The 22,244-nt window shown below is 48.7% G+C and overlaps 1 protein-coding gene across 1 annotated transcript; it reads right to left on the reverse strand.

The window, feature by feature from the left end:
* Window positions 1-7,545: 7,545 nt before the first annotated feature.
* TOP1MT (DNA topoisomerase I mitochondrial) lies at window positions 7,546-21,893 on the reverse strand. The gene is made up of 14 exons (XM_080381115.1): window positions 21,641-21,893; window positions 20,374-20,489; window positions 17,677-17,798; window positions 16,787-16,909; window positions 16,073-16,260; window positions 15,172-15,316; window positions 14,195-14,338; window positions 13,493-13,678; window positions 12,816-12,884; window positions 11,634-11,748; window positions 11,030-11,157; window positions 10,254-10,348; window positions 9,163-9,312; window positions 7,546-8,762 (listed from the first exon to the last, which is right to left on the reverse strand). Exons 1-14 carry the CDS (start codon window positions 21,736-21,738, stop codon window positions 8,660-8,662), a joined length of 1,782 nt encoding a protein of 593 aa, XP_080237241.1. The 5' UTR covers window positions 21,739-21,893; the 3' UTR covers window positions 7,546-8,659.
* Between the last annotated feature and the right edge of the window lie 351 nt (window positions 21,894-22,244).

The raw sequence follows: 22,244 nt of genomic DNA on the forward strand, positions 1-22,244 counted from the left end.
AGGACTTAGAAGTTATGGATGTGGCTTCTCCTGAAAAATGCCATCCCAGCCCAAGCCTCGCAGCAATCCTGAGCAACTCACCAATGTCCATGCAGAGGACAGACAGACACGCCATGAGGAGAGCCCTTATCTTCATTTGCTCTTCTCTGCCTGCACAGTCTTCAGGAGAAGCAGCTCCCAGCCCTCGGTGGAGTCCTAGCTGGGAGGGTGACCAAGGACATCAGCCCACTCATTGCACAGCACACACAGACCAGAAGCCTGACACCTGCTTACAGAGCCTTGCAGGAACTCAGCGCCCACACCTGCTGTCCAAGTTTTGTGCACTGCCTTTGCCCGAGCACATTACTGAATATTTCAGAATAAGCCAGAAGGAAAGCAGCTGCTACCAATAGCAGTAGTTCCTCTTTGAAAGAAAGCAGGAGATAAAAGGTGGGTAGGAAACTTACCAGCCAAGGGGGAAGCAAAGCCACTAGAAGGGGGGTGTAGGCTCTTGGACTTGCACACTGTGCACTGCTCAGTAAAAAGGGGATATATGTGCTGGGTCCAGCAAGGAGGAGCTACTTTTTGAGGACCAGAACCCATATTTGGTTGCTTGATCAGAGTCAAACCTGGAGCCTTGGGTTAGCACTAGGAAAGCTTGTTCCCCCTGGGACTGTGTAGATTTCCTTCCCATGACTTGGGACAAGTGCAGCTTTACCAGCCCTGTTACCACAAGTCTAAGCTTAGAGTGGCACCAGCAAGATCAGGGGAGCACAAAAGAACCAGAGAAAGACCAGGAGAAAGATGCCACACCACTGCTACAGCCTCAGTATCTCATCTTATGGGCAAAAAGAAAGCACATCATGTACGTGTATGTAAATTATTACTATACTTGAAATCTTAACAGGCTTTTATCCAAGAATGGTTGTTGGTCTGGATTTAACTACTAGAGGAAAACAAAGAATAATCCTATGTAGAATGAAATTATTGAAATTATTGCACACACTTAGTGGCTTCTACCCCTTTTCTTGGTGTTATGCTCACCCTTCCCATTCTTGGGTGTTTCACGCTGGTGGCACTACAGTGAGTCCTCAGCATCTGGAGCCCTGAGCCAGGCAAAATAAGATGTTCATGTTGATGGTTCCATCTTCTTCTCCCCAGGATCCACTCAGAGACATTCCAATTATGATTAGTAACTTTTTTTTCAAACATGCTTTTTTAATTGTTCTGCAGCTGTGTGATGTTTAAATTTACTGTATGTAGTGCTTTTTACTTACCTTGGCTACTACTTTTGTACTGTTTGTTACCCCTAAAACCTGCCTAGTCCAGCTCCAGGTCTGCATTCCTTCAGTGAGTGTTTATAGCCAAGGGGTCTCCAGTTCTAGCCCAGACCTCATCTCATCACCCCATGCCTGCGCTCCTCTGCAGCACATCCCACATGTCCACTTTTCAAGACCTTTGCTGTTGTACCAAGCCTGCATTTCTCTACACTGTGTCCTTGGGTCAGAGCCATAAATAACTCATCCTACACAGAATAAAAGCTTGTTACTGCTGTCTATATAAACTGACAGCTGCACTATACAAAGATACACAAAAGTAAAACAAATTATCTGTAGCCACTTGGTCAATCAAAAAGATGGCTCTTACCACTCAGCCAAGTTAAAAAAAAAAAAAGCCTCAGGCAAGTCAAAACAAGCTCAGTCAGAGCAAACCTAACAAGCCTCAATTCAGATGTTTTTCAAACTTGGTGCAAAGCTCACAGCCCATTACTAGCAATAGCAATGCCAAATTAAAGTGCTAAGGGATAACAAACCATCTTGTCTTAGACTTTCAAAGGGGAAAAACTGGACGGAGCTATTCTGTTTTATTTTTGGAATTATATCTCCTGGTTTGGGTTCTTTTTGGGTTTTGGTTCCTCCCCACCCACCCACCCCACCCCCGGCCCCAGCACACAGGAAGGCACTATGAGAACAACCCAGTACAGCCCCTTATAAAAGCTTTTTTCAAAGGTGACAATAGGGAGATGAAAACAATTAAAAAAAAAAAGAAAAGAAAAGAAAAGAAAAGAGAAAGGTCTTAGTTGCCCAGCAAGGGAGCCAGGGGTTGTGCAGCCACAGTCCAGGCATGTTGCTTGCTTAAGGGGCCACACTGCAAAGCCTGCCCAGCTGGCTGTAGGGAAAGTGGAACTATATCAGACATAACTAAAAGCAATGAAAGAGGACATCATGGAAGGAGTCCTATCTGAACCACAGCCTGTTACAGCACAGGCCATGTGCCAAATTACAAAGACACTCAACTCTCTGCCAGTGTTGCCAAGACCTTATTGCATGCTCAAATGACACCCATCGCTACAAAGCTGGGGTTGGTGACCCCTCATGAAAGACACAGGGATGAAGCAGAGAGCTGGATGAGACATGAGGCTATAGCCATTTAAGTCCCAGGGGAGAAGGGGAGAAGGAAGAGAAGACTAATTAAAATCAAAACTAATTAAAAAAAAAAACCAACAGAAAAAGACTGTGTAAAGTTCCTGGGCTAGGAAGAGAGGCCAGAACTGCTGGGCCCAGTTCTTCATCTCCCCTCACTGCCTTGAAATCACACCACTAGAAAGGCAGCAGCAGAATTTGCCTTTGCAGGCATGTGAGTTCATCCCCTGCCTATTTGTGTTGAGAAACCTTCTGCATAAATAAATGGGAACAGTACTGGGTCCAAGGATGCACAGAGGTGGGGGGAACAGGTGGTGGTGATTTAACACCTCCAAGACTTCCTTCCAACAGAAACTGTTTGCAGCACTAGGAGTAAACTATGGGAAGTCAGGATCTGTTTCTGCCTGGGGGACTACCAAGAATGAAACACGAGCCCTAATTAAAACCAGTTGTGATAATTGGCACCCCATTCTCTTCTACTTCAGCAAACTAAGCCTTCAGGAGTTGAGAAGTCCAACTATAGCTTGAGAAATAGACAGAAGAGATTACACAGAACAGCTTAAAAAAACAAAACAAAACAACACAGCAAAACCTCCCAAAATAAACAAAGAAATAAAGGAAAAATAAACCTCAAAGAGCTCACTCAAGTATAGATGACCTCTGGGAAGGGGTTAGAGACTTCCTTGTCTAGCCCATCTTGGCAGATAAATAACCTGCCCTGTTTACAAGAGAAGGGACAGTCTGTGTGCAACCCCCCAAGCTAGAAACACAGCATTTTTGACGTGCGTCAGCTCCCCGCCTCCCCACCCCCCATGCAACACACAGCAATGCAGGAAGCTGCCTCAGTGGCTCTTCTAGGCTCATGGCAGCAGAAGGAACTTCTGAGCCCTCCTGCAGCTGTGCAAGCAGTTACTCAAAGGTTTATTTCTGAGTCAAGACCATCACTCATAATGGCAGCTTAATCCAGACTTGTCTTAAGAATATTAATTAAGTAGTTTATTGGAATTCCTCATGCCCCATCTTACAGTGGCTCACGATTGATGTCTAGGGGAGCCATTCTCAGAGCCTGGGACAAGCTTAGCTGAGGCCTTCCTGATCCTTTTTTTAATTTTGAATAATACGTGTTCAGCTGATCAAGAATATCACTACTATGGCTAAAAGCAGCTGCAAGAACAACTAACCTATGTGTTATCTACTCATTCCCTGTGGGACACCCATGAAGGGCAGCCATCCCTCTTCCACAGCTGCACAGAGCAAGTGCCCAGTTCTTCATGGGGCACAAACCTGACAACCTGGAGTTTTATCCTTGCCTCAAAAGCCCTTCTCCTGCCCCTCGTTAGGCCACCCTTCATTTTATCACAGGGATCTAATTTCTCATCGGTTAGTTGTTTGCTTTCCTCTGCAGCCACACTCCTCTGCATCAGCAGCACCGCAGTTACGAACACGTGGCAAAGGCTAATATCTGTCCAATTTGAGCTTATTTTACAACAGTTTGAACTTGGCTGACTGTTGATGGACACAGACTACAACTGTAAAAAAACCCAGGGAGCTCCTTAAAGCACGTGTTTCATTTATGCCAAACCACAGACATGATCTTTTCTGCTAAACCACATTGGAAAAGGAAATTCCATTCACTGTGTTCAGAGACAGAGGGCCTGAAGCACAGCTGTGGTAGTCTCAACTTAAATGTTGTTCTGCCCTTTTCCTCTCGTACCAACATAAGCATTCCCCTTTAAAGTTTGTGTCCTATTTTTCCCATTTTTTTTTCCAGTTTTGTAAAACCAGAACTCAAGGGAAGAAGGGAGAGGAGCAAAAACCCTCTGGAAACCCTTCACATTTCTATTCCTCACATCCCCACAGGGGTTTCCCACCTCTCACATGTCTGCCAGACTACAGCTGTTTTGTGTTCCCCTTAGTCTGATCACTCACCAGGGAGCAGATGCAGAGCATAAGCAGCAATTCAACAGCAAATTCTCCTTGCCCAAGAGTTTATCACACCCACCTCCCCCTGTGCATCAATTAAGATGAATCAGCCAAAAGTCCATCTCTGAACCACCTACAGGTAAGCAAAGACCCTGTTATTAAGCAAATAAAAGAGCAGATAAGCAGCTTTGATGACTGTCCTTCCTCAGATCACCTGCCAGGACCCCTTCTCCACCCCACACAGCCCTGATGGGCAGGAGAGCAGTGCTGCCAATCGCAAAGCCAGGCCTGAATGCTACAGAAAGCAGCTCTAGGAAAAACAGGATGCTGATGTACTTTTCTTTCATCAATGAGGATCAATAATCTGTTGGCCAGACATCAAGAGCTTGACTTATCCCCAGGAGAAAGCATGACATGGGAAGGTTTCTGATGAGCACTGCTTGGTCCAAAGGCTTCAGCATCTGCAAAAGGTGCCCATGTGCAGGCTTTATGTTCCCATCTCTCTAGAATGCTGATGCAGAAATAATAGGCAGGAACAGAGCCCCGGTGGATCCTCCAGCTGCTCAAGCAACTTCTCACACACAGAGAAGTACTACTTGAAGTCTCCTCCCAACCAATATGAACAACAGACTTATGAAAAGCACATTAGTAACCCAAGAAGTTACAGAGGAAGGTACCACTTCTGGTTTTGCCTGAAACTAGATCTTCCCTTTTTGCTTTTTGTTTTAAAATAAAAAATGAGGAAGTAATTACAAGGGAAAAAAGTTAAACTTTTGACTTTGCATTTCACTAGTAAAATACTGGCAAAAAATGCTAATACTTTGATTTTGGGTTACCAAGTGTCTTAGGCATCAAAGCACAGGCTTTTCTGTGCCTACAGAAAAGGAACTTCGTTGGAGAAGCCAAGCTGAAAACATTTCTGGAGGGTTCAAGACAGATAGGGTTCAGCTGAGCATGCCAGTATTTGAGTCACCAAATAACCCCAAGCTGCTGGTCTGGGAGAGGGATCCTACTCTCAAGGGTGCCTGTGTTGGGGCACAATCCTGCTCCACAGGGTCCTGAGAAGCAGAAAATCCCTGTCAGGCTGGGCATTAGGCCAGACTGCTGCTTTGTGCCACTGTGATGTCAACAGCAAGTAGCCCGACTTCTCCAACATGTATCACACTTGCTTATGGCCAAGGGCCAGGAAGACACTTCCCAGAAATTACGAGCCTCTCCGTAAAGCTTAGCTGTTTCAGACATGTTGCAATACACTCCCCAGTATGGGTCATTTGATACCTGGCAAACCAAGCACACTGAACTCTCCACCTTTCTTTTGCTTCACACCACCCATATGCACTTCAGCTTGCAGGCTTGATTTCACCCAGCTTTTTTGACAGAAATGGTCAAGCCCCATAGAACTGGTTCATAGGGCAATACAATCCAGGGTAACACCCTTTGGGGAAGAGGTGCTTCATTTAAGCTCCTAAAGAATAGCCAGTAATTACTGTTTAGCTGATGCTGGCAGATCTTTGTAGCCCTGACTTGCAGAGCATCTAAGCGTGGCAGAGTAGCCCTACGGTACTTATTGCACAGAGCCCATCTGCCAGCCTGGCCCTCCTCATTTGCTGCAGCACAGCAGGCAAACACAAGGCCTCCAGGCTTGATTAGCTGAGCTCTCACTGGCTTTCAGCCACTTCAATTTCCCCCCAAGCATGGCCTTTTGGAGAGAAGCAGGATGCTCCGATAGAGATGGGGGAGCTGTTGAGGAAATCACAACTTTGTAGGTATGAAATATTGCCAGTGTCCGTTTTGCGGATCCACTGCTCCAGCAAAAATGAGGTGAGGATGGACAGAAACATGTGGGACAGCAATTACCCAACCTTTCCACCTCATTAACCCAGCAAAGGATCACAGCACTGATGTGAACCTGCTGGAGGAGAGGCCAAGGACAAAGCTACTCATTTCTCCCCCAAAGCTGGAGTAGGATTTGCTTTCTGGGGTGACTTCCCACCCCCCGTTCCCCCAGCAGCTGTTCAAGCTGCTACAGCTGCTCTTACTAATGCAGTTCTTTCCTCTCACACAGTGGTTGAGAGAATTTTTCGTCTAGGAAACACTTAAAAAAAGATTGAAGTCTATTGGTTCAATGGAAACACCCACAGTGCTCATCCAATTGCACCTTGCTCCTTTTTTTCCTGCTACTGGAAAAGAGGAGCACTCTTTCACTGGAGGCTTGGCTAGAATTGCTCCCTTACGTGGGATGCAACAAAATTTCCACCACAGCTAGGGGTGAACATTCCCTTTAACCCATTTTGAATGCCTGAAAATTTTTGGCAGGATGGGCATAAAAACATCTCCATCCATCGAGACCAAACTGGTTGCCTCTGTTCCAGAGGTACAAATCCAACACAGGGGTCAAGGCACACTTGGCAGCTCCTGCCTGTTACTTGCCCAGCTGATAACTAGTCTAACTTTGCCAGAAAATTAAGTCTTGCCATCATTCACATTGATTTAGATCCCTCTTTTAGGAGTCAGTTACCTCATTAAAACCAACGTGAGCTCTTGGGGCTTGGAGAGGGTCCAGTTAGTCTCACAAGCTGTCATGTCGCAGCCAAGTGGTGGAGCACACCCCAGTGCAGATGTGAGTTAGACCAGCTTTGGCTTCACCCATGCGTTTTCTTTTTACATTTGTCACAACTCTATTATCACGCAGCAATTCAATTTCCACGGCTCAGTTTTGCATGCGGGCCCTTTGGGACAAAGCACACACAGGTTTTGAGATCTGCAGGCAGGCTCTTTGCTTTAAGACAAAGAATTTCCTATCAAGCTTAATCCCCTGCAGACAACGGAGCATACAGAGACCCCATTACAGAGACTGAGCCCTGGCTCAGAGCTCTGCACATCAGCTCACAGCAGAAGCTCATCTTGGATGAGCTACAAAAAGCTTGCAGTCACCAATACTTAGAAAAAAACAACACTTCCAGTTTTAATGAAATTCATTTCAAGCACCTGACTTCCAACCAAAATAGTAATCATTTACACACAAGAACAAGTGGCTGTAAATGAACACATGGGAAGCACGAAGAGCTTTGGACTACAGCAACCTGAACATCAGCCCTGAGAAGCCAGAAGGATTTATTGCCAATGCAACAGCTCACTCACACCTGAGATTCACCAGCAGGCAGGCTCACTGTTGCCAGGTACATGCTGATATCCTGATATCACTCCACCACCACCCCCACCCCCCACCCCCTCCCCCCAAAAGCAGCCAATTAGGCAGCAAGCACCAGCAGTTTATGCTGTCGGTCCCTGCCTGCTCCATGCCCAGCAGGAGCAGACTGGGGAGGCTACAGCCTGATGACAAAGCTGTCATCCCAATATAGGCACAGCTCCAGTAAGACTGGTACCACGCCTCAGCGCATTCACATCTCACCAGAGCCTGGTCCAGCCCCACAGGCACCATCACCCTCTCCCATTGCTAAAACCGGTGGCTGGACAGTTTAGTTTCTGTTACTGATACAGTGAGCTGAGCCAGAGCCAACTGAAGCAAGTAGGGGAAAGTATAAAAGTATGGCCCCACATGAGATGTCCTCTCCCAGACCAAGATTTAACCCACACAGGGGTGATTAAAGTACACTTTGCTCATGCCAAAGTAAATTTCATCCCTCAGCCTGCTCTTTAGTCTAGCATCTTCTTCTCCCCACCTTCTCCTGCCATGCCATTCACTCCCTCCCACAACGTTTTCCCATTTTGATTACATTTGTGTAATTGCATAATTTTCTCTTCTCTTGGAGGTAAAAGGGCACAATATATCCTGACATGTAAAACCCTGAGATTTTTCCCTTCCTCCCAGTGCATCCTTGACTCAAGCCCAGGTCTTACAGTGCAGCTGCCTGTTTCAGTGCTGTCATTGCCTTGTGTTTCCCCATCAAGCCAATTCAGACAGTCTAAAAAGGGCAGCACAGCTCGCTACACCAAGGCAATAGGATTAGATCTAATCTTGTTTATCAGCACAATTAAGGCTCTCATTCAATCTTCTTCCCAGACTCCAGAAGAAAGAAAAGATCCAAAGCACCTGGCAACTCCGAAGAGGAATTAAAAGTTCACACCAAAGTCACTGCAGTCAGGATGAGTGTCACAAGTCAGCAATACCTGTTTCAACTAGAAACTGGGTGTTCTTTTGTATACAAAAAAAGGCACAAAACACCCATATCAAACTCTTTCATTAGATAGCCCCCAGCCCCATCCCTGCAACAACTGCAGCAGCATGTAAAGAAAAAAAAAAAAACAACAAAACCCACAAAACATTTCACAACAGCACCAAACAAAAATGATGTAACATTAAAGGCACTGTCTCAGAATTCAAAGTCCTCATCAGCCATGTCGATCGCCCAGGCAAACTTCTCCCTTTGAGTCTTGTTGTAGATCTTCTCGATGGGCACACCAAACTTCTTGCACCTGTACAGACCACAGGATAGCAGTGGGTATGCGCTACCCTGTCCTGCTCTGCTCCCACCACAGCAGTCCTCTTCCATCCATGCAACCCCCTTAGCCCCAAGGTGCTTAATAAATCAACTTTGTACCACTGCTGAGAAAGACATGCAAAGTGACTTTTTCTTGCCCTAAATCCAGAAGGAACACCCTGCAAACAGTTATTTTCAGGAAGGGAAACCTTATATTTGGATTTTGCTGGCCTCCCCAACATCTCCAGGGCATGGGCATGTTCCTCTGGGCAGAAGCAAAGTTTATTCCATTCCCCCACAGGCTAAGGCATATGTTTATCCCCCTCCCCAGGCAGGGCTAGGTGACCGGCATGTCTCTAAAGGAACAGCTGCCCCATAGCATGCCCCAAACTTACCAAGCTACGCTAATCCTGGGGTCCAGGTAGTTCAGTTTGGACGTGCCCAGAGCTATCTGCTTGTTCTCCTCCTTATCTGTTGCCTGGACATTCAACTTTGCCAGCTGCTCTTCCAGCCGTTTCAACAGTTTCTTTTTCTTCTCCACATTGCTGAGGGCAGAGGAAGAACATCACAGACAGCATGTTCAAGGAGAAAAGCAGCAGCAGAGGTAAGACACAGAGCAGCTCTCGTCTGCTGTTGCCTAGGAGTATGACGGGGAGCCAATGAGCTTGAACTTAGATCAGAGTAGTCTCTACCCTCGCTTTAAGTCCTGTAAGAGCTGAGACTAGAAATACTCCAGAATGGCAGTCAAAGATGCCATTCAGCACCAACCTATTTCTGAAGTACTTTGACCTGATAAGACACTTTTACAAAAATGTTACTACCACCAAGGTCAGGCAAGCACGGAACCCAGCATCCAGCAAACACCATCTCCCACAGATCCTGGCTCCACGAGCAAGGACCATCCCCAGCAACCTGCTTTGCATCTCACCAACACAGAGAAGCAGAAAACAAGAAACCCTAGAGTAAAGCATAAAATACAAGCCTCACTGCTCTCCTCCACCCCTCTCCCATCTCTGGGCAACAAGTCACCTTTGTACTCTGGGCCAAGGGAGCAAATTTGGGATAGACCGCATGCAATGACTACTGCAGAGATCAGATAGGTCACAACCCACTACTCAAGTGTCCCCCAAGAAAACCATGCATCAAGGCCAGTCTGTACATCCCCAGCTCCAACCTCAAGCTAGGCATACTTTGCACCATGGCATTTTGTAGGATAACTCCAAGCCAGCAGCTTGGGTTGAAATCTCAGTATTCACTGAGGTGTACCCTAAACACAAAGAAATGCCCCTGAAGGAACTCTTTGCATTCCTACCATCGCAAGGAACCATCCACAAGACCTCCACCCATCTGCCAGGCTGCCATAGAACAAGAGGCATCCAAAACCCAACACACACATTTCTGTTCTGATGTACTGCACAGTGTTGGACCACACCATTCCCATATGGAGACCCTCTGCAAAAGAGGATTGTAAGGGATTGTCACTTACACTTCTGCTTTGGCATCTTTTGTGTCTTTGAACTCATCTTCAGCTTTTTTCAGCTCTTGCTGGGCTTCTTCCACCTGTTGCTTCTTGGCATCAATCTGTGAAGGTAAATATGAAATCAGCCCATGCTCCCATCCTCCCTGGAGGTTTCAGCTATCTCCCTCTTTCTCTTTTATTTGCCACACCACTCCTTAACTTCTTTCCAACCCCAACAGCTTGCCCCTGTATCACCTGCTGGAGCTCAAGCATTCCTCAGCATCTTGCAAAAGAACCTCACAGCACGGATGCCAGAAACTCAGCTCTTATCTGTTCATCTTGGGCAACTGCCTGAGAACCAACTGGCTTGTGGCAGCGCTGGAGCCCTCTGCAAAATCCCAAGCTCACCAGTAAGGTGAGAAAAATTAAAAGTGGTAGTTCAAGTTATCTCCATAGCAGACCCACGAAGTTTTCAGCTGGTCCTCCTGCAAACAGCCAGACAGGAAAACCAGTTTCCCTAGTCCTGAAACAACTGTGTCAAAGCTGTGCCATCACAAAAGGCACCAAGTTATGAAAAAACATCCTAAACTGTGCCACGTGCTTCATCCAGCATTTGAACTTTCCTCTCCACTCCTAGGTTGCTGATGTCTCTGCACTGATTAAGAAAGCCACTATTCCTGGTTCATTCCCTGCCACGCTACCACTATGATCTCCTTAGGCATCAGCTTATTTACCCTCCCTCTCCTCGTATCCCCCCTCAACAACAGATCAGGTCCAGGAGCTCTCAGTTTGGTCTGCCTCACCTTGGTCTGGAGTTTTTGCATCGACTTCTCAAAGGTTTTGGGTGTAGACCTCTGATGGTTGCACAGGATGGCCACAGCTCGGTTAGCTCGGTTGTAGGAAAGGAGCTTTCCTGCAACATTGTCCTCAGCTGGAAATAGAAGCATCACCATGTCTCCTTTCTGGGAGCAGAGGAAGACAGGAAACAGGCCAGAGCAGCAGCAAGCTGTTCTCCATCCTTTCTCAGGAGAGAGCAATACTGGTTGTGGAAATTGGTGAAGGACACTTGAGCATCACTGATACTGTGCCTCATCACCCATATATCCAAGGCAGGCAAAAAATAACGCAACCAACCAGCAGTGCAAGGAAGGAAGAAGAGGAAAAAATACTCCCATCTTGGCTATTAAATAGTCAGACTATCACTAGTGGGTAACTATTTCTCACTTAACATGGTTCCCAACCTGCTGCATGCCCCCATAAGTTACATGCCACACTACAACATTGTGTGCATCACCAGCCAAGGAGGGGCAGGCAGTTCTAGGGACCCCAAGGCAATGGACAGACATTGCTGAGCCCACTGGCCACATTATGTGGCTGGTAATACCACAAACACTGTCAGTAACTCACAGTTAGTGAGGGCCTTGAGCTGTTCCTGCAGGGTAATGGAGGCATTGTAGGTTCTGAACACTTTGGCACTCAAACCATCCATCAGACTCTGCAGATGTCTGTTCAAGATGGATGTCTGAAGGAAAGAAAGTACAATAAAGTGTGGGGGAAAAGGAAGGAAGACAACAAGCAGAAGTCAGGACAATAAAGCACTGGTTTCTCAGACCTTTTCCTGTCTAAACGACCACGTTAGGCATTAAAAATATAATCTGTAGTTTGCAGATCTGCTTGTTATGTCAGGCCCTCATCTATCAAAAACTGGCACAAACTCTACTCAAACCCACAACGAATTTCTCTCAAAGTCAAAAATTTCTGCCCATCTGTGTCCAAGAGGACACATCTTACATCCAGTATCACATCTTACATATATCACATCTGATATCTCTCTTCTACAGAGCACATGGGACTGCAGTTGAACTGGAAACAAAAGATGCTAAAAAGAATAAACTGGGGTTTGGAGGAAGCCTTACTTGTACCAAGAAAGACTATACCAGAAAAATCCTATATAACCAGAAAGAAGCAGCCTCTTCAGAGGAAAGATGGGCGAGTGGGTTATAGGGGATGCAGGCAGAGGGGGATCATGGGTGGCAGCACCCCATATCCTATACCAAGAGGGGGGAGGTTTTTCTTGGGGAGTATCTTGGGAGGGAAGGCTGCAGCACATCTCTCCAGCAGCATCTCACACTTCCGCCAAGCCCTGGCAAGGTGGAAAAGCATCAGACAGCTGAGGTTTGACACCTCCAGCAATGCCTCAAGCAACACGTGTGTGGGCAGGCCTTCCCAGGCTACAAGAAAAAGGCCTAAGCAGATAAGTTAGAGGATGGAAGGAACAAAAAGACATCTCCTTAGCAGGGACACAGGTTACTGATGAGTGCAGGCAGGCAATGAAGCCTGTGTTCAGCAAAGCAGAGATGCTACTAGTGCAGAAAGAGGATGGGAAAAAGTACCACAGCATCCCAACAGGGTGCTCAAACAGTTACAGTCGTGTCTCTGGAGGGGAGAGAGCCAGAACCAGAGTAAGGGATGACAGTGATGCAGCACCACAGCCTAGGAGCCTGCAGGTTGGACAGGGGTGTCACGGGTTTGCTTCTACTCCCTCTGGGCTATCAGTGCAGTTTCAAAAGCTTAGAGGTAACAACGCACATTGAGCCTATCAAAGAGGTCATCTTCCGGGTCCTTGTTCTTTGTGAACAGCTGCAGGTTCTTGAACACCTAAAGAAGAGAAAAGGATGGCCCTGGTCAGGGACGTGGAGCAAATTGCTCCTAGACATCTCCCTCATCATCCAGATGGACTCTGATTCAGACTTGCGTAGCACACATCCTACCATACCACCAGCCTTCTCAACTTCAAGGGCTGGCACTGGGACCTCAAAGCCACTAGTGCCACAGGCTGTTTTCTCCCATCTCTGCTATTACCCCAGGCACTCCAGTTTCCCCACAGACACCATTAACGCCATCGATCCCACAGGCAAAGTGAAAAATAAAGTATCAATGAAAACAGTTCAAGGCCCGATGCCTACCAGTCAATGGAAGATGCTCCAGCAGGAGGCACAATTTCTCTTCTGGTTCATAGGCTAAAACAACCTTGAAAGCCCTACCCCAAAATTTCCCCCCCTTCTCCAGGACAGGGTCAGTTGCCACCCAGCGCTATTGCATCTCATGCACATGCTGCCAACTGTGGCGTTAAAGCACAGAGGCATCTTTGCAGCAGGTTTCAGATGCACATCTGGGACTGATGACCACCAAGTGAACCAAGGCAACCGGCTAACCCTGCACCATACTGCCATGCTGGCCGCTGCCTCCATTTCTGCCCCACTCACCAGCTTCTCCACCGACACTTTGTTGTAGTAACGGATTGAGTCTTTCCCAAGGAAGTCAAATTCTACCACATACTCCTGCCCATCCAGATTGGGGTGCAGTTTGATGTGCTCCACGCGCAGGGAGCAGCAGCCAACCGTGTCTGCGGTCTCCCCTTCCTCCTTCTCATTGCCGGCTCGCAGGGCCAGCTGGAAGGAGACAGCGAGTCATCCATCCCAGCCCACTTCAGTTCCCCCTTTCCAAGATTATTAAAGTAGATATGTAGAGATAAAGTAGATATAAAGTAGAGAGAAAACTTTCCCAGGACAGTGCCTCACTGAAGAGCTGCTGGGACCATGGTGGAAACCAGTGACTGCTTCCAGCAGATTGTTTCACTGCTTTAAGAACCCTAAAATATCCCTCCAGAATAAAGTCACCCAGCTCTCCAGTGGGGTCTTTGCCATCACACAGACACACATGTCCTGTTAAAGTCCAGGAAGGACAGCACAGCTCCTGCACTGCTACACAACTGCATCCTCACACAAGCATCAGCAGATAGTAGAAGTCACCATCCTTCACAATCACTGCCAGATCCCTCTCGTGCAGCAACCCTGGCTACCACAACCAGCAAACACCCATCCACACCAGCATCAGGTGGACCAGCTAAGCTAAACCACAACCTCCATGGATGGGAGACCCGGGGGCCAAGCTGAGACTGCAGATACCTTATCAATGAAGTAGAGGGCCACCGCTCTTTGTCGCTTCTTCATCTCCTTGGACTTCCAATCAGCTTGGTACTGAGCACGGATTTTGTGGACAACATCCTTTAGGCGCCGAGCTATCTCATATTTCTGCCAGTCCTTCTCCCCCTGGAAAGAGGGGCACAGACATTTTCACCCATTGCCCCATCTTCCTTCCACCCTACCAGTTAAACCCTGTTCTGGGAACACCTCCAGCACCTAAATACTGCTCAGACCCCATTGTTTTCTTGAGAAGTGTCCATGAAGTGGAAAAATCAGAGGAGAAAGAGCTCATCTAGTGTTTCCATGCCCTCTGCTGGCAGTGCTAGACCTGGAATCCTGGCCAAGTCTGAGCTGCTTGTAGTCTGGAGGTATCCTCCACCTGCTAGCAGCCAGCACACAGCAAATGGGGGGCCAAGCGGTCAAGCACTGTGTGGCCATGGCCACTGCTGCTGGGACACCACCTATGGGATGATGCAATCCACTTGCTCAGTTGTGCCCAACTTGTATGCAGTGTCCATATTTACTTTGAGGACTGGAAATAGCTTTAAGCCACCTCTCCCTCCCCACAGTGTTCACCCCCTCCTTCCCAAGGCGCTATAGATGGTGATCCCACCTACCCCTACCCTCCATTTACTGGCATAAATTAATTCAGCCTTATAGACTCTGATCCCTGTGGACCCTCTCAGCCCCTGCCTGGCTTTCAACAACCTTGGACACACATGAGCAGCACAGGGATGGCTCTGCCAGCAGCAATCCACCCCTAGAACAGGCTCGATGCTTAACAATCTTACGAATTGGCACACCAATTTAGTTTACACGCTTTTTTTTTTTGTCTTTTTGGCAGCGAGTACATTTTCATTGACATGCCACATCTCTGCTTTCCCCTGATCTTTCCACCTGGCAAAAAGCCAGCGGCTCAAAAGGCAACAGCTCTGCCTCAACAGCAGCACCACTCCAACCTTCAGCTTGGAGCTGGGGTTCAGCATGATGTACTTCAAGCAGTTCTGGATGTTCTCCGTCCACGAGGCCAGCCAGGTAACTGTGTTGTCAAAGCGTACCTCTTTCCACTTGTGCCCTTCCGGTGGCTTGGGGATCTTTGAGTCCCTGAGGGCAGAGCAGGGTTACAGCCCACAGACCATGAAGGAGAAACAGGCCGTCAGCTCAACTGCTTCTTCAGTGAGCCAAGGACTGTCAACACATTGTGGCATCACTTACAGAAAACATACAGCCCACCCAAAATCACTCCACAACGTGATCAGTTCTAACATTTGGATGCTGGGGGCAACATAGGAACTTGCTGGGCTGGTGGGGAATGTTTTCCATCAAGACCACAAAGTCTTTGTACGGATGGTTTTCAGATCAATCCAACTCATGTAAGAGTGTTTGCCCTCTAACTTAACCCAATCACTGCCTTTCCTCCCTCCAGTGAGCATCCTGATGCTTCCAACCAGTACAAGGGACCCATAAAATGAGGAAGAATGGCTCACTGGGAAGAGGAGCACAGGAGGACAGAGTTGCCCCTTCTCCAGAGAGACCACAGGAGCATTGCAGTGTTTGTATTTGATGTCAGGTGAACAGTGTGGGCACCAGTGAGAGATGGGAGCTGCTGACCAGCTTCCTGCCTATCCTGGCTTCCTGGTACATCCACAGAGAAACTAAAAGTCAGACCTAACTGCAAAGCAGATATCTGGAGGTGACCAGGAGGCAATAGAAGGGCTCCAGTGAGTTCAAGCCTCAGGGTGTGCAAAGCTGTGATTGCAGGAGATAGCAAAAGCACACAGCAGCTCTGAGCAGAGATGTGCTGTTTACCCCAGTCCCAAAAGCAGATCCACAAATTCAGCTCTTCCCACGGCAACTCACTTGCTGCAGTTGATGATAACATCTTCTGGCATGATCCTCTTCTTCAGCATGCCCATCTTGGGGTGGTCACCACGGCCACGGAAAAGGCCTGGTGGTTCAGTTTTGAAGTTGCCTATCTTCTCCCGGTGACCATCAAGGATGCAGTACCCATACTCCTCCTGGATCTTATCTGCCTCCTCTTTCAGTTTCTGAAACGAGCACCATGCCACCATCATCCCATAGGGTGAAACAGAAATTCCAGACTCATGCCTGCTTATCACTACCCTCCTTTTCACCGAGAAAGGAAGGCTGGAAAGGCAGAGCTCAAAGGATTGGAGGAAGAAGTGAGCATGAGCCCAAGTCCATTCCCAACAAGTGGCTCATCTCCACCCACTTTTTAAATCCTCAGTGATGCTGTCCCAGGACATGCTGGTGAACAAGCATGTGCCACCAGCCCCTTAAGCAAGGTCCACCATCCTCTGGACAGGGCAGGACCACAAACCATGGTCCTGAAGGATGACTGGACCCTGCAAAGCCAGGAAACATGCAGCATCTGCAGACAAACTTAATGAATAGGCGTGTGATGGTCACAGGGACAGAGCTGGTTCAAAGGCCAAAGAGGTCCCGGGTCAGGAGGGCATAACACCAGAAAGGAGACAAGTAGGAGCCAAAATACTCTGAGCTGGTCCCAAAACATGATATCTGGGACTGCATGATATAGGAAACAAGCCTCACCTGCTTCTCCTCTTTGGAGAGTGCTTTCCGCGCCTCGTTTTTGTCCACAAAATACTTGTGGATCTTCGTGAAGTCACATTTGTCCAGGTCTTTGATTATCTCTTGCTCCTCTGAGGTCATCTCCTGAGCAAGACAGAGGGACCAGGTAAAGCCAAGACACAAAACTGACTTCACACAGAGCTGCTGCCTATCTTTCCTTTCCTGTGAAGGAAAGTGAGACACCCACTTGCCAGTTCTTCAGAAAAACCAGAAGGAAGCAGGCCACCCCAGCTACAACTACCCTAGCTGCATCCACCCAAGGGCAGACAAAGCTGCCATGGCAGGAGGCCGGGCTGCCTCTGGACACCTCAGCCTGCACCCACAGAGAAGCAAAACCCAACCAGCTCCGGGGTGCAACAACCTCTAACTTCTGCTGTGGAAACGAGCAGTCCCCAAGCATGACCGCAGGCAGCCTGCAGGGACTGCAGAAGCAGCACAAACTTGCCCTAGTACAGGTCTTGCTTTTATTTGGGGACTAAGATGCAGTGCTGTGGGACCACTAGGTTAATCCTTTAGAGGGACATATGCCCCAAACCATTTTTGAAGATGTTTGCAAGACCCAGCACCTAGTGATGCTTTCTTAGGTGGCATCAGTAAAACTCACGAGGGAGCACAATTGCCAATGTGGCGGCCTCTAGGATGCTGCAGACAACAAGCCTCAGTCCAACCCACAAGAAGCAAGGAAATAAATAATTACCAGGTTATAGACAATATGATATGATTATAAAGAACGAAGCCATGAAAACCCTCATCCCCTCCATCCCATACCACCACCTAGTGTCTGCCTGGGTTTAATTCCAAGTGTTTAACGCAGAGGATGGACAGCAAGGAAGCCCTCACAGGGAAGGTACCTTCCTCCAGTCATTGAAGAAGTTGTTCTGGAAGACCTCCTTGGTTGTGTATTCATGATCGAGCATTTTGGCATAGAATGTGGCAATTTCCTCCGTGGCCAGGCTCAGCTTCAGGGGTTTGCCTAGGAAGGGAGAGTACCTTTAACATCAGTTACAGGGACAGCCCAACCCCTCTTCCCCAGGCAGGCGTTCAGTGAATCCTCAGGCTCACCACAGTGCCAAAACAGGGACAAGAGGTGAGAAGACACTGGCACGACTTCAGCAATGCCCCTCCCCACCCCCACCCCCGACACAGCATTACCAGGGGATCAATACCCAGAGCACCTGGCACAGCGGGATGCTGCTGCAGCCCATCTGCAATCACACACTCCATTTCCTTTTCCACAAGAGTGGAAATCCTGATTTGTTTTAAGGTCACTGAGCCACAGGGCTTTCAGCAGCCACCAAGCAATGATGAGCCCCAAACTAATGGCTCCCCAGCACAACACAGAACAAGTTTGCTCTCTGACCACGATCACTTCCAGGACCACGCTGAATAGCCAGGACCCCACTTGGAGAAGTTTTGTCTCAATACTTCCCCACACGGATGGAGCAATTGTGGGAAGCTCAAAGCTGGGACTTGTGCAACAGTTACAGATGCAAGAGCCTCTCACAGAATGGTTGGGGTTGGAAGGGATCTCTGGAGATCATCCAGTCCAGCCCCCGCTAAAGCAAGTTGCAGAGTCACATCCAGGCAGGTTTTGAATATCTCCAGAGAAGCAGACTCCACAGCCTCTCTGGGCAGCCCGTCCCAGTGCTCCATCAACCTCAAAGTAAAAAAGTTTCTTCTCACCTTCAGATGGAACTTCCCATGTTGCAGTTTGTGCCTGTCACCCCTTGTCCTGTCACTGGGCACCACTGAAAAGAGCCTGGCCCCATCCTCCTGACATTCTACCTTAAGATATTTGTATGCATTGATAAGCTCCCCTCTCAGCCTTCTCCTCTCCATGCTGAACAGGGCCAGCTCTCTCAGGCTTCCCTCAGAAGGGAGATGCTCCAGCCCCCTCTTCATCTTCATAGCCCTCTGCTGGATCCTCATGGTTTTCCAGTGGATCTTGATAATTTCTTGGAGGTGGCAAAGCCACCATCCTCCCCTGAGTTCTCTGGCTAGAGCAATGAAGTCTAGTGAATCCAAGGAACATCTTGGCTTTTCCCAGGAAACCAATGCTTTGAAATAGCTTTTCTAGGCAAGCTGCAGGAAAAGTACCCTGCAGAGCTCCAGGGGACTGTTCAATCCTACTTGCATTAGACACTGAGTTCTGGTGCTCCTGAACTGCAGGGTATGGTGGGTCACCATGGTCTTATAGAAGCCTCATGACAACCTACATACACTTGCTCAGACATTGTCCCTTCCTGCCTGTCTGCAAACACTTTTTCATCCAGGGGATGGTGACACCTTTTAGCAAACCTGCCAATGTCACCCAAGATCCCAGGCCAAAACCACCAGCCTAGGTGCACATAACACATATGGATCTCCAACAGCCGAGAGGCCACAGAGAAGATACAAACCCTATGCAGGACTACATGCTGCTGCCAGGACTTCTCAGAGCCAAAAAAAAGTTTGACAGCCCCACCGATGTCCCAGCAGTGCCCTCTGGTGACAGCGTTGCCAGACACCTCATTTCCCAAAATCGGCCTTTTTTTCTACTGTAAAAAAAAAATACCCAAACCCACAAGGTATAGGAAGCCCAAGTGAGGGGTCTGAGGAGGACCAAGACACCATGGGACTGTGGTGCCCTCCCATCTCTGGCATCCCTTGATCAAGGTCCTTACTGCCTCCTTCCCTTGATCTGTCAGAGAACATGTTGCTCAGGGATGAAGCTGAGAACAGGGAGAAGATGACAGCCCAGCAGGCACGGTAGGAAACCAAGGGGGACAGCAGAGACCTAGGACCTAGATCTGTCCTGTCAATTTCAGTCCCTCAGTGATGCACTGAGTTGCTATAGAGGCATAGTGGCTCTGGGGACAACATCAGAAGCCGTGACTAAGAGCTCACAGCAGCCCAGCCAAATCCTGCAACATCTTAGAGGGCAAGTGAGTGATGTGTCAGTCACAGAGACCACAGGACAGGCAAACTGCAGCTCTCAAAAGTAAAAATCACATTTTCTCAGCTTGTGGGGAAACCATGCATGAGCTGACTTAAAGCTCAAACTCAAAAGGCATCTTAATGAGACTTTTTTTTTTTATCTCCAGTCCATCTTCACAAGAGGTATACAAGGACTTCAGGCTACAGCATCAAGATGCATTGTTTCCCCTAGAGAAACTTCAGGTCCAGCCCTACCAACACACATCCCACAGCCAGGAGGGGCTGTGGGCAGAGGCACAAGACTCAGATCCACACATGGTTGCATTACAACACCCTAAAACCAGCTGCACAGGGGTCCTCACCCTGATAAGGGTGCCCCACATGGGAGGGGATGAATGAAGCACACTGCATCCATCAGGGGCTTGTTAGCTGCCCAAGAACCCTGTAAATCCTACCACATGCAAAACCCTCCAGCTTTACTCAGGGTTCAGGCTTTATCCAGTGGGATATTTAGGCCTTTTATTCTGTGTTCTACAATACTGCCCCCATGCCCCACCCCCATATAAGAGAAGATACCAGCTTTTTGGCCAGGCAGAGGACATGCCTCATGTCCTACCACAAGGCAGACATACCATCATAGTAAAACTGCACATTATCAGGCAGCGGCTCATAGAGGGGGGCGAAGTAGGGTCCTCTGTGCTCCAGCTGAGTCCACTTTACCCCATCTTCTTTCTTCTCCTCTTCCCACCTGGGACAGACACAGGGACCCATGAGATCAAACCAACCCAGGGTCTGGGACCTTCTCCCAAGGTTGCTCTAGGAAGATTGTCTATGAGCACTGTCTGTTGCTGCAAAACCCAAGTGAAATCCTGTTGCCTCTGCTACTGCCTCAGTTTCCCCATTCTTTCAAACAAAGAAGACAACGCAATTCAGGGAAAGGTGTCTTGAGGAAGAGGACACACATGGTGTGGTGACACAGAGGGACACAGGGGGGGAGTGAAGGGATGGATCAGTCAACCAAACTCACGGGCACAGGGAGAGGCCCCACTGCGGAGCCACAAAGGCTGCTCAGTTTGCACAGAGGTGGCTGCAAGAACTAAAAACGTACCCTCCCTTCCCTCCCCATCCCTCCCTGCCTCCTTTATTTAAGGAACCACCCCCCAAAAAAAGTGCGTAGGTTCGTGTGTACATGCCAGAGATGGGCAACACACAAAGTCCATGACTACTTACTTATACCTATGATTTTAATGTAAATAAGACCTTAATGCACCTCTACCCGCTCCAGAGGAAACAGGATTTTAAAATCACCGCATGCTTTAGTTGTGAAGACTTTTTTAAAGAAAAAAGTAAAAAAATAAAAAGGTCAAAAAACCCACCCTCAAGATTACAAGAATAGCATTAAAGAGATAACGCAGCTCAGGGGCGGAGGATGAAGCCCGCTGGAAGAGCATCGCTGACAGCAGCGCACGGGTCAGGCAGGGCTCTGCACCACCCTGCAGCTCAGCACCAGCCAGGCTGGCACCGGCCCTGGACCCCAGCACCTCTGGAAAGAAGAAGGATTGCTGGGAAAACCCAGCAAGGGGAAGAAAACCGCCTGGGTTTCTTGCTCAGCAGCGCCCCGGAAGCATTTCTGACTTTTCTCCTCCCCACGGGAAGCAGGGTAGAATAAATCGCTCAGGTCAAAAGGTGCAACGTGCCAAGAAAGCATAGGGAAAAAAAAAAAAAAAGAAAAAAAAAAGGAAAGATCCTAAAGAACGAAATAACCATTAAGCTACAGAAAACGTGGCTGACAGCATCTCAGCCGGGCAGCTGCAAGGGCTGTTTGCGGGACACCGCAAGGGCTCCACCTCCCCTCCCAAAGCCAGGCGATCCCCCACCCTGGCGGCATTGCCCACTCACCTGCTGCAGCCCCCCGAGCCCCGCCGGAGCCCAGCGGGGGGCAGCGGGGGGCGAGGGGCCCTGCGGCCGAGCAGCGAGGCGGCGAGAGTCCGGTACATGCCCCTGAGCCACCCACGGACACACGGAGGCTGGTGGATGCCCAGGTCACCCCGAGCATCCTGCCCCAGCACCCTGCTACCCACCGGGCTGCGGTGGTGCCGGTGCCTCCGGCATCACCCGGAGGGGCCACCACCGTGCCCAAGCGGTCCGCGTTGTGGCACTCCCCACATGCCGGAGTGGTGAAGCCTTATGGGAAATGTAGTTCTGCCCCTGTTTTGGGCCAAAACTGCTGCAAAACAAGCTGATGCTCGGTACCAGCCTCTCGCCTCCATACCCGGCTCCACCCCCCCAAACAAACAAGAGACCTTCATAGTCCCATTTTTCATGCCACTGTGCTCTACAGGGGCTGTCCCAAAGGTCCAAGCACTAATGGACATCCCTGTCTGGGATAATACACCAGCAGCTCCCTGCAGCTGGGGTTTGCAACAGGCTCCAAAGCACCCCCCCACACACACAAATGTTCCTTCTCTGCCCCAGAGTGATGGGGTGCTCTGGGAGATTGTGA

Source organism: Falco punctatus (assembly GCF_963210335.1).
Source record: "Falco punctatus genome assembly, chromosome: 3".
Lineage (NCBI taxonomy): Eukaryota > Metazoa > Chordata > Aves > Falconiformes > Falconidae > Falco > Falco punctatus.

Excerpts from the sequence above, each read along its gene's own strand:
- TOP1MT (XM_080381115.1), bottom strand. The coding sequence starts at position 21,738 with ATGTACCGGACTCTCGCCGCCTCGCTGCTCGGCCGCAGGGCCCCTCGC. Across the intron at positions 16,261-16,786 it reads TCTCCAAAGAGGAGAAGCAG|AAACTGAAAGAGGAGGCAGA; the intron begins GTGAGGCTTGTT and ends TGCTCGTTTCAG. Across the intron at positions 9,313-10,253 it reads AAAGATGCCAAAGCAGAAGT|CAATGTGGAGAAGAAAAAGA; the intron begins GTAAGTGACAAT and ends CTCTGCCCTCAG.